We start from the raw sequence: 14,256 nt of genomic DNA, 5'->3' as shown, positions 1-14,256 counted from the left end.
AGACTCTAGAATACATTCCAATTAATTAAAGTCATATGAGTGATTGAGGTTGTTTCTGTTTTTTTCTGGCTGTTGTGCTCTCTATTGAAGAATTTGAAGATGATTAAAAGTATGATTCTTTTCTTCTTTAGCATCAGACAACAGTCAGCGCTTTCGAGAAACCTGTTTTGCATTTGCATTGACACCACAACAAGTGCAGCAAATCAGTAGTTCCATGTAAGTTCTCTTCAAGTATAACTTGCAGTTTGGCCTTTGCAACCAGTAATGGCTATAATAAGTGACTTTTAAAAACAGTGTATTGGGTGAGTATTAGTGTCATGCACATATTAGCATTGAAAATACTATAATAGTGTTAGTTATCCTAAGAACACTTAGAGCTCTGATAATTTGAAAAACTTCTGGAGTAACAGTATCTTTGAATCAGCTTTCATGTGCATATTTTAAAAATAATTGTAGTTCTTACCCTGTCTTTTATAGGGATATTTCTGGGACCAAATGTGACTTCACAGTGCAGGTCCAGTTAAGGTACAGTATTGACTATAGTATAGTATTAAAAGTTAATATTCTTTAAAGGTTGTTTAAAAAATTGTGTCATTTTCAAGAAGTATATTGAAAGTATTGGGTTTAAATGTTTGGATGAGGTAAGACCTTCTCCTGTTATGAAATATCCTAATTTTTATCCAGTTTAGATTTTAATATAGCAAGTCATGTGCCATACCTCTAATCACATTTCCCCATTTTGTGTGCCTTCAGTTGGTTGAGAAGCTCCAGCTAATGATACCTTTAAATGACGATAGTGTCAGCTCTTTAGAACTACACTTTTATGAAAGTACAAAGGCCTTACCTATATGGATGACAAACTACTCTAAATAGAGAACTAGTAATGGGGCGCCTGGGCGGCTCAGGTGGTTAAGCATCCGACTTTGGCTCGGGTCATGATCTCATGGTTTGTGAGTTCGAGCCCCGCATCAGGCTCTGTGCTGACAGCTTGGAGCCTGGACCCTGCTTCAGATTCTGTGTCTCCCTCTCTCTCTGCCTCTCTCTCTCTCTCTCTCTCTCTCTCTCTCTCTCTCTCTCTCTCCCTCTCTCTCTCTCTCTCTCAAAAGTAAAAGAAAACATTAAATTAAAAAAAAAAAACTAGTACTTAGGTTAAGTGTATAGTTATGGACTAACAAAAACCAAAACAGTCTAATTTGCTTCATCCTGTATTTTAAATCATTAATTTAAAAGCAGTCTATTCTAGACATCTCTTGATAGTTTTGCAAAGAGGAATGGAAAATTTTCCAACATGGCTTCACAGTTTCCCCTTATTCAGCTTCTTTTCTTAGCTCATTTCTTCTAAGGCTATCTAAGAATTCTTCTATGTTAATGTCTCTCTGTCTTATATAAACCATCTTCTGGTACTCTTTTTACTCCATGACTATCCATGTGGGAAACTAACTGCCCCAAACTGTTCTTGTTGCAATAGGAATAAAGAGGAAATAACAAGACAGTTGTTTTCCTCAATAAGCTGTTTTCCCTAAAGTGGGAAGGATAAGTCAAACAGATAGCCTCATCTCAATAACTGGATCCTAAGTTGTATGTGCAAATTATAGCTACATTAGAAGGTCAGCAAAGAGGCTAAAGCGCCTGCTCAGCGCTTCACAGAACAATATGAAAACCTCTGATCGTGACTTAAAAATAGGGTGCTGAAAACAAGTGAGAAAGCAGAAGGGAGGTTGAAGTCTTGATTTTAGAAGGCACTGACAAAGATGTTCCTGTGTAAAAGGTACTTTATCCTCTCTCAGGAGCAGAACGTGGTAATGACTGAATAAAGTAAAGGACTAAAATATGATGCCATCATAATTCTATATTGCTCTTATCTTGCTTACTTCCTGCATCAACAGTTTTCTGTTTTGTTCATACTGATAATGTGACATTATCGTTGAAAACAGTGGTCTTTAAACAAGCTTGGAGCTACCCTGAGGGGTCTATATCGTGACTGCCCTCACCCCACACATACTCTGAGCCCAAGTAGTGCTGCTTTGAGCTTTGATCTATTTTGCATGTTTGATGTGTGGGTTGGTTTTTCACTTGGAGAAAGAGTCCCAAGACTAAAATAAAGTTTGCAAACCATAGCTCTAGAACAAGAGATCTAGTTCCTGTCCTCAGTATTTTATATTAGTATACATGCATTCTTTAATGCAGCAGCAGCTGTGGTTCACATTCCAAAGGAAGGTTTTCTTTCTAAGATAGATCAACTCTATTTCAGAGATTCCAAGGGAATCTTGAGGGTTAAAAAAATGGTTTAGCCATTTTCAATTCAAATATATCTCCAGAACTTGAAAAAAAAGAAAGGAACCATATTGTATTATATTTGGTAATTGTTAGGTGGTTCTTTGTGTTTTGATAAAATGGTTATTTTTCATCCTTACTCCCATACCCCCATTACTACATCTATAAACCATCCCAGTGTATTATTTAAGTTGGGAGTGTATACCTATCTGCCATCCTAATTATAAATTTTTATCTAAAGCATGAAAATAATTTAGGGTCAGTGTTTTCTCTATTAGATTAGGGTCAGTGTTTTCTCTATTGGATTCCTAGTCTGTTTTCATTTATGTCTGTTTTCCCTCCCCACCCCCATGAACTTCACAGAAATTTTCTGCTATTCCCCCTTTTTTCTTCTTTTCCCTTTGGCTTGTTAGGGTGGCTTAGATTTTCACCTTTTACTTAAATGAATAGTAGGAGTCAACTTGTCATAAATCTTTCTTTTCCTATAGCTTCAGGCAGCCAAGGTCCATGTTTTAAATTTATCACTGCATTGGAATAATTTATTAAAAACTTTGTGGCATACTCTTACTGTTGCAATATAAAGAACCTTCTTTAGGTTTTCTTGGGGTTGGAGATGATCATGTGAGCTTTGACATCTCTGTATTTTCATCTTTGTAGCTATGTATATTTCAAGAAAATCTTTGTAGATCAGTAATATTTAACCCTTTCATGGATCCCTTATCCCTTTGAGAATCTGATGGAAGCTCTAGATTGTTTATTCATAAAGATGAACATATATATGTACACAGAAAATTGTCCCAATTTGTGGATCTTCCTACACACAGATTCTACAGCCGGCAGGTCAAGACCCTACACCACAGATGTTGAGGGAAGATGTTTGTGCAGGATGAATATGTCACAGAATTCAGATAGGGTTCTTCTTGACATATAACTCACAGATGCTGTGAACGTTCTCTAAAGGTGGCATGAGCCTCAGTTGTATATTGGGAATAAGGAAGTTATTAAGATGTCTTAAATAGCAAATTAACAATTTATTTCTTTATCTGTATAAACATGAACAGAATGAGAATTTACAAATTATGTAGCCCTCTATAGTTTTGCCAAAAGATTATGCATTTAATTTAGAAATAAATGTTTTCATGAGTATCTAAAATAGTATTTTAAATGATAATGCTATTTTTCAACATCTTTAGTTTTCAGGGAATAATGGAGTACCTTGGCTTAGTGGATAGAATTTGGTCCTGGGATGGACTTACAGCCTTTTCAGTATGCTCTGCTAAGAACCAAAACAAAAAGTTTTATAAGCAGATAAATTTGGGAATACTGTGTATTGTATCTCCCTCCTAGAAAGTTACAGCGCACGTTACCCTAGCTCTGAGAAGTCTATATTAAGGAAACTTAATTTAATTTTTTGATTCAGAATATCTTAAATTTATTCCACTACCGAGCTTTTTCTTTTTTTTTTCCTCTTTAGAACATGCTTAAGCAAATGATTGGAAATAATTAGGAAGACAACTACAGGTTGATGGTCGTGATCACTGAAACTCTACATTGACAGAATTATTTACTTTCAATTTGTTTAAATATGTGAAATGTCTAGCGTTAAGTAGTTTTTATTGTTGTTAAGTTTGACAGCCTTTTAGATTAGCTATTGAACAGAAATATTGAGGTCATCCTTTAAGAATGGAAGTTAAACTTGTCCTTTATTGTTTAGGTTTTGTTTATCAGAAACCAGTTGTCCACAAGAAGATCACTTCCCACCCAATCTTTGTGTGAAAGTGAATACAAAACCTTGCAGCCTTCCAGTAAGTCCTAAAAGTTATTTTTTAAATGCATTGCCAGCATAGCATGCATAAGTCATGACAGCTGTCGTTAAATCATAGTTTTTCATTAAGAAAGCATCCTTAGTTTGGATATATATTCATGTGACTGAGTGAAACACTTGTACCAATTGTGTACAATTAACAGCTGTGACATTAACTATGGAGACCAAGTTGAGGAGGTGGAGTTGGGTGTGGTAACTTTAGTGTCATTCTGGATTTGAGGGGACAAGAAATTGTTGCAACAAAACCTCAGCGGCACTCATGTGAATCTGGAAGCCTACAGTAGAACAGAGGAAGAATGCTGTGGGGGGGATGTTTTCTGTTACGTTTAAGACGTTCTTTATACCCTTATCTGAGCTCTTAATGAATTCATCCTGATTCTTAAGTTTTAGACATTTTTAAGTTCTATCGCTAGTATTTTTCTCTGGCTTACTATAGAATGAGATGACAGGGTTAATGTAAACTCTTGTAAATGTTTGCTTCTCTACTCTTTAATGACAATATTCATATTTTCTAATATGTAGTTTGTGGGGTTTTTTCGCTTGTTTTAGGAATAGAAGTGGAAATGATTGTGGAAATAAGTAGAAATAAATTACATTTTATTCTTAGGGTTATCTTCCACCTACAAAAAATGGTGTGGAACCAAAGCGACCCAGCCGACCAATTAATATCACCTCACTTGTCCGATTGTCCACAACAGTACCAAACACCATTGTTGTTTCTTGGACTGCAGAAATTGGAAGAGTAAGTAAATTTTTATTTCTACTAGATCTTAGTATTATGAGGAAGGGTTAATCTCCTTGGCTACCTGAGCTTATATGTAAATTATATTGTAAAGTGAGTTGCAAAAGGCTTTATTTTTGTCTCACAGTGAATTTTCAACATGTTCCCATTTGAAACATGGGATCATACGCTGTTCAGTGTTTTATAACCTGATCCTGTTTCACTCAGCAATTTATCATGAATGTTTTTTATGTCATTACATGTTCGTCTGCATGATTTTAAATGGCTAGATCGTATTCCAATATGAGTATGCCACAATTCAGTCTATTCCCTGTTCTTGAGCAGTTAGTTGATTTATTGATTGATTGATTCAGTGCTATTTCAACGACCATGCTAGTCGCTATAGCTTTGCCTCCATCCATGATACTTTCCTTAAATTCCCAGAAGTGGAATTCCTGAGTCAAAGAGCCTGCAGAATTTTAAGAAATGTTGTGTACATTGACAGATTGCCTTACCAGAAGACATGCAAATTTCTTCTCTGACTTTCAGTGTTTATTTGTGTGCCTGTTGACCCATACCCTATCAATACTTCTTTAAAAAAAAAAAAAGTCTTCTTTAAAATCTACCAGTGTTAGTAGGTAAATAATGGCACCAAGCTGCTTTGATTAGTGCTCCTTTTATTATTACTGAGATTGAACATATTTGTCTGTGTGATTTACATTTTAAAATTATATCACTTATTTTTTCTCTGTTGCTATTTTCCTTACTATTTATGAATTCTTTATATATTAAGAGTTAAACTCACATATTGGAAATATTTGTTTTTAGTTTCTTTCCCTTTTATTTTCGTTCATGTAATTATTTAATGTTTAGAAGATTTAAATTATCATAGAGACAGTTTTTAACTAGTTTTTTTTAATAGTCTTTCCCCCTTAGTCCCGTCACACTTAAGTCTGTCTGCCCTTCCCAAGCTTACATAAATATTTGTTTCTATTTTCTTCCAGACTTTTGAGTTTTCTTGTTTTACCTTTAAATATTTAATCCATCGCAAGTTATGTGTGGTGTGAAATAAAAATTTACTTTCATTTTTAAATAGCCATTTGGTCTAACACCATTAACTAACAAATGCTGGTGCAGATGTATCTGATTTTTATTTATCCTATGTGTGATCCTGAACTTTTTCTGTATTGTTTCTTCGTCTTGCATTCTTTTTCCAGGACAGTTTCAGAATGTCATTGATTATTTCAGTTTTATCATGTGAGCGCATATCTATTCATTAATTCATTTGAAATTTATTGAATGCTTCCTGTATGCCATGCACTATACTGAAAACTGGGAGTACCATAGCAAGGAAAGAAAGTCCTTGTTCTTTTAGAGCCTGATATCTGGGGGCCGGGTGGTCACACACACAAAGGTGAACAGTTTTTAGAAGGACTATGAAGGAGAGGTATGCATTGATTTTAGAATATATTAAAGGGCACTTTGAACTAGAGAGAGGTCGGGCGGGGCTTCCCTGAGGAAGCAGTGACTGAGCCAAGAGAAGAGTAGCAGGAAGCAATTTGGGTGAAAGGTTCAGAGGAAACAACCTGCACAACAGCCAGTGGCAGGGGACAGCCTGGTTCTTTCCAGGAGACTGAGAGGGAGCCTCTGGGGCTAGATTGCAGAGAGTGGAGAAGAGCCATGTACAAGATGAGGCTACAGAGGTAAGGAAGGGCCAGGCCATGAAGGGCCTTTGAGGTGTACTGTTAATGTTAAAGATATTCTCTTCTTTAGATTTTTTTCTTTTCTTTTCTTTTCTTTTCTTTTCTTTTCTTTTCTTTTCTTTTCTTTTCTTTTCTTTTCTTTCCTTTCCTTTCCTTTCCTTTCCTTTCCTTTCCTTTTCCTTTTTCTAATGTTTATTTACTTTTGAGAGAGAGAGAGAGAGAGAGAGAGAGAGACACACACACACACACACACACACACACACACACACGAACTGCAAGTGGGGGAGGGGCGGAGAGATAGGGAGACACAGAATCCAAAGCAGGCTCCAGGCTCTGCCAGCATGGAGCCCAAAGCAGGGCGCAGCCTCAGGAACTGTGAGATCATGACCTGAGCCCAAGTTGGACACTTAACCAGCTGAGCCACCCAGGCGCCCAAGGATATTCTCTTTTTAAATGAAAATTTTACAGGAGTAAATATTTCTGTGTACAGAAGGTCACTCTTCAGAGTGGTAAACGGTTTGAATAGTATCCAGAATCGTGCAGAGAGGTCACTCTTAGGAGCATGCTGTTGCTGAAGTGTTAGTGGAGGAGGGCGTGTATTAGCCTGAAAGTGAGGGAGGCTCTGGGGAGAGTGGAGGTGTTGGAAAAGTAATTATGGGGAGGGAGCCATGTTTTCCTGCTTCACCCCCCCAGATCTTTCTGGGAATGTGAATGAGATTGCTTTAAGTTAGTATATTAAGTTAGGATTAATTTATACTATTTAATATTTCCATTCCGAGAACTGTATGTTTCTCCATTTATTCAAATCCTCTTTTATGTTCCTTGGTAATTTAATAGGTTTCTTATAAATCTTCCATTTTTTAAAATTAATTCTGTGTTGTTTATTGTTATTATTTCTGTTGTAAGTAGATCTTTTTTCTATTATATTTTCTAAAGAATGTATTTGTTGTTGGTTTATTTAAAAGCTGGTTATTGTTGAATATTTACTTAATACCTGAATTTTCATATACTGGTTCCAACAGCTTTTTAATTGGTTTCTTGATGTTTCCAGGTAGGCAGTTTGGAGTTTGAGATGTATCATTATGCAGATAATGATAATCCTAGTACTTATGTCATAATTTCTGGTTTTTGTTCTAGTGTGCTGACTAGAACCTTCAGAACAATGTGAAATAATGAGAGTGCCAGTGGCACGCTCAACTTGTTCCTTACGATAATGAGGATACTACTAGTGACCCAAGTCTTCATTAATTTTTGATAGAGCTTGCTTACATCAACTGTGTGCTCCTATATTGCTCTTTTACTGGATATCTTTGTGAGACGTGGATTGTGAATTTTATCAGCATCCCTTTTGACAACTATCCAGATTATATTTTTTCCTTTGCCTAATTAATATGTCACCATTAAGTTTTTGAAATCCTTTTAAATGTTTTACTTCTAGTATACCTTGGGGTTCCCCTTTTGGTCTCCCTTTTTGAAGAGGGCATTGAAAATATTTTTTGTTTTGTTTTGTTTTGTTTTGTGTTTGTTTGTTTGTTTGTTTGTTTTTGCCCATGTGTGAAAAGCATAGCCTGTTGGGGGTGTTTGCAGTAAACTATGACTGTGGGAGCGCAGGGAGATGTGCTGATATGTATGGGATTAGAGGAGAGAGGAAAGCCTTTCCAACCTCAGAGAGAAGACAGTATCTTCAGTGATTTGATGGTTGTCTAGTCTTACCTAGGAGGTAAGATCTTCATGGAGACCCCAGTCTACAAGTTGGAGACCTTTTTGAAGTAAAACATTGAAAGACAGTTGTTCTTTTTTTTTTTTTTTGAAAGAAAATTATACTTTACCAAAGCCCAGAAGATAACTTATTAGATTGTTTTTCCATCACTAGTTTTAATTCAACTTGTAAAGATGCTCTGATTAGTGTAGGATCTCTTTATAGAAGTGTATCAGATCAACCTGTTGTGTACCTTAAACTCACATAGTGTTTTATGTCAGTTATATCTCAATTTTATTAAATTTTTTTTTTAATTTTTAAATTTTATTTTATTTTATTTTATTTTTTGAGAGAGCAGGGGAGGGGCAGAGAGAGAGGGAGAGAGAGAATCCCAAGCAGGCTCCACACTGGCAGCGCAGAGCCTGATGCGGGGCTCAAACTCAGAAACTGTGAGATCATGACCTGAGCCAAAATCAAGAGTTGGACATTTAACTGACTGAGCCACCCAGGCACCCCTATATCTCAATTTTAAAAAGACAGTATTTTTTGAAACAGAAGAGCTAGCACAGTGCTGGAAGGAAATAAGTGAACTGTATTGTAACTTTTTATCCTGTCAGGGTAATCACTGTATTTAGCATTTATTAAACTCTCTTTGTTTAGAGAAAAGTTATTTAGATACTGGTATAAAGGGCACTTAATGAGTAGATTATATCTTAATTATGGAGAAAATGTCCTGTGAACTTGATACACAATTTTGAAGACTTTTGAGAAGGCACTTGACAAAAACATCAGTGTAATGCAATATATATGAGTAGTTGGGAGGTAAGTAGTAATTGAAGGGTTAGCAGAAACAATGTATTATCATTTACCTGAAGGAGATATTATACCACTGTAAAGTTTGGGGGATTTTTTGCTGCTGAATCTCTTTCAAGTGCTATAGAATTGAATTCTGTATTATCAGTACAAATGGCATTTGTTAATAAATACCTCACATTCTTTTTCCTTCTGCTTTTTTTAATTTGTTACATGTTTCAACTAGAGTGAACATACCTTTTCACTAAACTTGTAGTTGTGGTTTGTACTTGATCTCCCCTTAAAAAATTATATAAAGCCTGAGGGTAATTTCTAGTACTGAAGACTCAAGCTGTCAGTACATAATTTCACAGTGTTAATTAGCATTCCTCTAGTGTCTGTCATATTAATCAAATAAATAATAAAGGTGAATAAGGGTTTTTCCCCCCAGAAGAAGCCTTTCAGTTTTACATTAGATTGATACGTGTGCTCTAAAAATTAGGCAAGTTTTAAGATTACTTGTAAATTAGCTTCTTCGACCCTTCATTTTTTCCCCCCAGAAAATATGTAACATGTGATAGGTTTCTGAACTCCAAATGAAAATTTGGCCTACCAGAGGATACATGGGATATTTTCTCTTGTTAAAAGAGAGGAATGCATTTTTGAAAGTCTGAAAGTTGGAATATACGTTGGGCTAGGTTAGGAGAGTCAAAGGAAACAAGGTGCACAAAAGCAGGAATGGTAGAGAACTACACTGGCCTTGGCCATTAAGTCCATTGTCCTGATATCCCAACTCTTTCTTCCTGGTTTCTAGTGCCAGCTCTGTCACCAAACAGATGCATGATCATGAGCAGATGACATATCTTTTTGTGCCTCCATTCCATGAATCCTTTACTTAGAAAAACACTTATTCTTGTCTTTTATATAGGCCTTCTGTGAGATTTAAATGAAGTAGATAGTATATGTTAAGAGTGCTTCAGAAACTGTATGTAGCTGTAAGCTAGAAGGCGGCAGTAAGTATTTTTCCTTTTGCTTCTCTCCAAACCTCTTGATCTTCCTCTTGATCCCGACCCAAAATGGAAAGTGGGCCTTCTCATTTAGATCTCTCTCCTGCCCTTAATAAGCCTCAGCTGTCTTTTCTCCCTCTTGTCCAGTCATGTACCCTTCTCTCTGCCTTGGCTTACGATGAACTATTTTCTTGGTTACCTTCTCCTGCTACCATCTCCTCTACCGGTCCTCTGCTGGTAATGGATCTTCGTCTATTCATCTGCCAAGCCAGCAGCTTCTCTTTGAGAATCTTCAATGTTCCCTCTGTTTGTGATAATGGCTCACATAGGGTCTTTTCACAACTAGTTAGAGACATAAAGAGAGATGCGGTGGTATAGATTAGGAAGCCAAGCTAATTTGTAATTTTGTAATAGGTACTATTATTTAAATATATCTGTTACCTACCAAATGTGGTTTATAGTGACTTTGACATCTTATTGGCCTTGGTTTAGGTTTAATTTTAATAGTGTTTTTTGTTTTTAATATAGGTGCCACAAATCGATTAGCTTCAAGTGTAGGTAGTCAGGTAATATGGAAGCATGACAGACTTGGCTTTGTTGCTTGAAAGTTGCAAAATTCTTTTACTTTTCTACACTTCACTTCCTCGTCCATAAAAATAGGTTTATGACCACCTCAGCGGCTTTTTGGTTAGGACTAAATTAATTACTGTTCATAAAAACACCTAAGATAGTGTCTGGCCACACAGTAGGTGTTTTAAGAAGTGTTAGTTTTCTTTCCCTATCGTTGCGAGATTAAAATAGATGTACTATATACTTACATATGTTGTTTGTTTTCTACATCTTTTTTTTTTTTTTTTTTTTCCAGAACTATTCCATGGCAGTATATCTTGTAAAACAGTTGTCCTCAACAGTTCTTCTTCAGAGGTTACGAGCAAAGGGAATAAGGAATCCGGATCATTCTAGAGCTTTAAGTACGTATAATAAACTTATTTCATTTATGTAGCTGAACTATTTTGGTAAAGGTTAGAGTAGTGTGCTTTCTACTCAATAAATTTTCAACAAAAGATATTTCTTTTTCACTAGAGATTGTCATAGAAGATTCGAAACACTGAAAACTTGTTTTCTGAGCAAAGTAAATCAAGCCTTAAAAATAGTTTTAATATCTTTATTATGACCTATATTTTATCTGTAATATCTTTTAATATCTTTATTATGACCTATATTTTATAATCTGCATTTTACTGTTCTTAAAATGAACTTTGGAAAGCCAGTAAATGAATACAGAAGATTATTTTACTAAAATTGCATAAAATAAATAAATGTTTAAGGGATTCTAGGAGACGGGAAGGAAATTTTGGTGTGTATTTCATGAGAATTATTTTATATTTAAGGCTTATCCAGGAAAAATGTGCAGGGATATGTGAGGACTGTACCCTTGCATTAATAAAGTAAAAAGAGAGTCTGTGGGATGGTAAAAACAATAATGAAATAGGTTCCGTTAGTCAATTATGTGACCTTGGACAAGTCCCTCTAGTCTAGACCTGGACAAGTTACTCGTCTGTAACAAGAGGTTGTTGCCACATGATTTCTAAAGCTCCTTCAAAGTCTGGGTTTATAGTTACAAATAACTAGATGGTTCATTTTGTCGTGTTGAATTTGAGATGTAGTAAGGTCTGCAGATTGACTGTTCTGGCCTCGGTTTTTGAGGGTTAAGGCCAGAGGTTGGCAGCCTTTGCCAAGAGGTGAGCTTAGTTCTTTTATGCTTTTCTTTGTGAGAGAAAGATTCTTCATGGATGGATTCAGGGATGGGGCTGGACACTTTAGGGAACAAAACTTTATAGACAGGGGTTAGATAGCTATTCTTGAAGGATTCTTGATGTGAGTTGGTTAATGAAATCCACTCTCAGATTTGTAGTTAGGCACACACACGCTGGTGGAAAGAACTAATAAGGTAGTAAGGCCGGCCTTCCCCTCACTTTCCTTTGTGGCATAGCTTTTATCTTTATTTCTAACCTGTTTCTGTGCCAGAGTAAAAGATCCCACTACCTCTGAATAGCATTATACCCTCAATAATAGTTCATCGAAGGATTTTTCTGCATTAAAAGGATCCTTTTTTTTGAATGCAAGTCATCCTGAGTCAAGAGGAGCATGATTTTGGCTAATGCCTCTGTAGACGTGCCTCAAAAGACAGTAGAGAGCTAGAATGACAGCAGTGTTCGAGGTCTACGGGAGAGGAAGCACCGGTTGGCAGAGACAGAGAAAAAAGGGACAGACATCTGCTTTCAAGGAGAGCGCAGGAGAAGAACTTCTCTTTTTCACATTTGTTGAAGTCCATTTCTGGTCATTCTACTGAGACTCTCCGTGTCTGCCACATAGTGCTAGAATCTCATGTAGTCAGTGCTGTGGAATTATGTGAGCTTGTGTGGAAAAAGTAATACCAACAAATAAGGCAGATGAGGCTGTTCTATTGAATAATAGCGGTGGTGGTGGTGGTAGTCGTAGCAGCAGTAAGGCAAGCTGTTTTTTGTTCCGGCTGTTAGCTCTTCTCCACTTGTGTTTGTAGCACCGTCTGCGGGGGGAGTGGGAAGGTGAGCCTAGAATGACTTTATTTTCTGGAAGGAACCACTATTAGCCACTGTTAAATAATCAGAACTTCTTATTTCAGAGGCTATTTATTCCATCTCTGATACAATGCCAGGAGTGGAGAGTAGTTGCAGATGGGGTAGGGTTTTTGTGGCGGTTTTTTCTTATCTTACTTACTGGCCTGGAGAACCAATAAAACATTAATTTGGATCCTACCAGTAAGGCATTCGTTGTAATTGTCTAAGGAACAGATTGTTTGCCTTTACACTATCTATAAAGAAGTAACTTTCCCAACAAATTAATTGTGTAATTAAAAGATTGTATAAAACAATTTGACAGAAGAAAATGTTGACAGATTTCTCAGATATTTTTGAAGAATCAAATTACCTAAAAATATATTCACTGTAAGTCATTCTTAATCTTATCAGTAAATTCTGCTGGCAAAGTTGTATTCATCAAATCAGGCACTATTACGTTCTTGAAAGAATAAACTCCACAATATTGAGACTTTTCACAGAGAAATCTACTCTGGTTCATTTGATTTAGTAGAGTTTTGCCTTGTGGTTTCCACCTTTGTGTAGAGTTGTCCCCTCAATCACAAAGACAGCCCTTTACTTATTTCTTATCACATTCCTATTCTGTCCCTCTTCCCTGCAGCAGTCATTTTAAACCTTGGTCACACTTTACACAAACACTATTCCCCCTCTCTTATTAGCACACTGCCATTGCAAGAAAATTGGCACTGCAAGGTGTTAATTCTCTGAACTGCCCATTGCTTCCTTAATCTCGTGCCACCATAACTGCTCTTCAGCTTATCTACATTTGTAACTACCCTTACTTATTCTCTTCAGTCTCAGGAGTAAATGTCCCTTTTTCTGCTCAAAGGTAATCTTACATTCATTTATTCTTCTCATTCAAGAAATTATATTAAGAGTCTACAGTGTTCCAGGCACAGGAGAATATAGCATTAAACAAGACACACACTGTCTCTGCATCCCTTAGAAGTTTGGAGTCTGGTGGGAAAGACAGAATTAAATGATTGAACAAGTCATTAATGAATTACAGTTGTGACATGTGCCTTAAAGAAGAAAGACAGGGAGCTCTGGAGGTAACAACAGAACATAGTCCTCTCTGGTGCTGTGATGTTTAAAGACAAGATTATAAGGATGAGGCAGAGTTAAGCCCAAGAAGAGAGGGGAATATGCTAAGAGACAAGGCCAGTGGAGCTGGAGAAGAGAGAACCAAGGAGGACAGTGGCCAGAGAGATAGCCATGGGGTGAGTTCATACAGATGACATAAAGGTGTCAAGGATAGAAAACCCTTAAAAGATTTTTAAGCAGAGTGACATGATCAGATTTGGGCAATAAAAAGATTGCTCTTGGGGGCACCTGAGTGGCTCAGTTGGTTTTGAGCGTCTGACTTTGGTTCAGGTCATGATCTCACGGTTCGTGAGTTCGAGCCCCGCATCAGGCTCGCTGCTGTCAGTGCAGAGCATGCTTTGGATCCTCTGTCCCCGCCCGTCCCCCCCATTCTCTCTCTCTCTCTCTCTCTCACATACACATACACACACACATTCTCTCTCTCTCTCTTTCTCTCTCTCTGTCTCTCTCTCTCTCTCTCTCTTTCTCCCTCTCTCTCAAAAATAACTAAAC

General features: G+C 36.7%; 1 protein-coding gene across 7 annotated transcripts in view; it reads left to right on the top strand.

Annotated features, from left to right (window-relative positions):
* PIAS1 (protein inhibitor of activated STAT 1) overlaps positions 1–14,256 on the top strand; it is a 131,283-nt gene that overhangs the window by 85,650 nt on the left and 31,377 nt on the right. For all 7 annotated transcript variants that reach the window (XM_058737271.1, XM_058737266.1, XM_058737269.1 and 4 more), the window contains exons 3-7: positions 132–216; positions 478–525; positions 3,989–4,079; positions 4,707–4,841; positions 10,887–10,992. In XM_058737271.1, the coding sequence (XP_058593254.1) occupies positions 132–216; positions 478–525; positions 3,989–4,079; positions 4,707–4,841; positions 10,887–10,992 (465 nt within the window). The remainder of the gene's footprint in view (positions 1–131; positions 217–477; positions 526–3,988; positions 4,080–4,706; positions 4,842–10,886; positions 10,993–14,256) is intronic.

Source organism: Neofelis nebulosa, chromosome 7, assembly GCF_028018385.1.
Source record: "Neofelis nebulosa isolate mNeoNeb1 chromosome 7, mNeoNeb1.pri, whole genome shotgun sequence".
NCBI lineage: Eukaryota > Metazoa > Chordata > Mammalia > Carnivora > Felidae > Neofelis > Neofelis nebulosa.
This window is presented reverse-complemented; position numbering and strand designations above follow the sequence as displayed.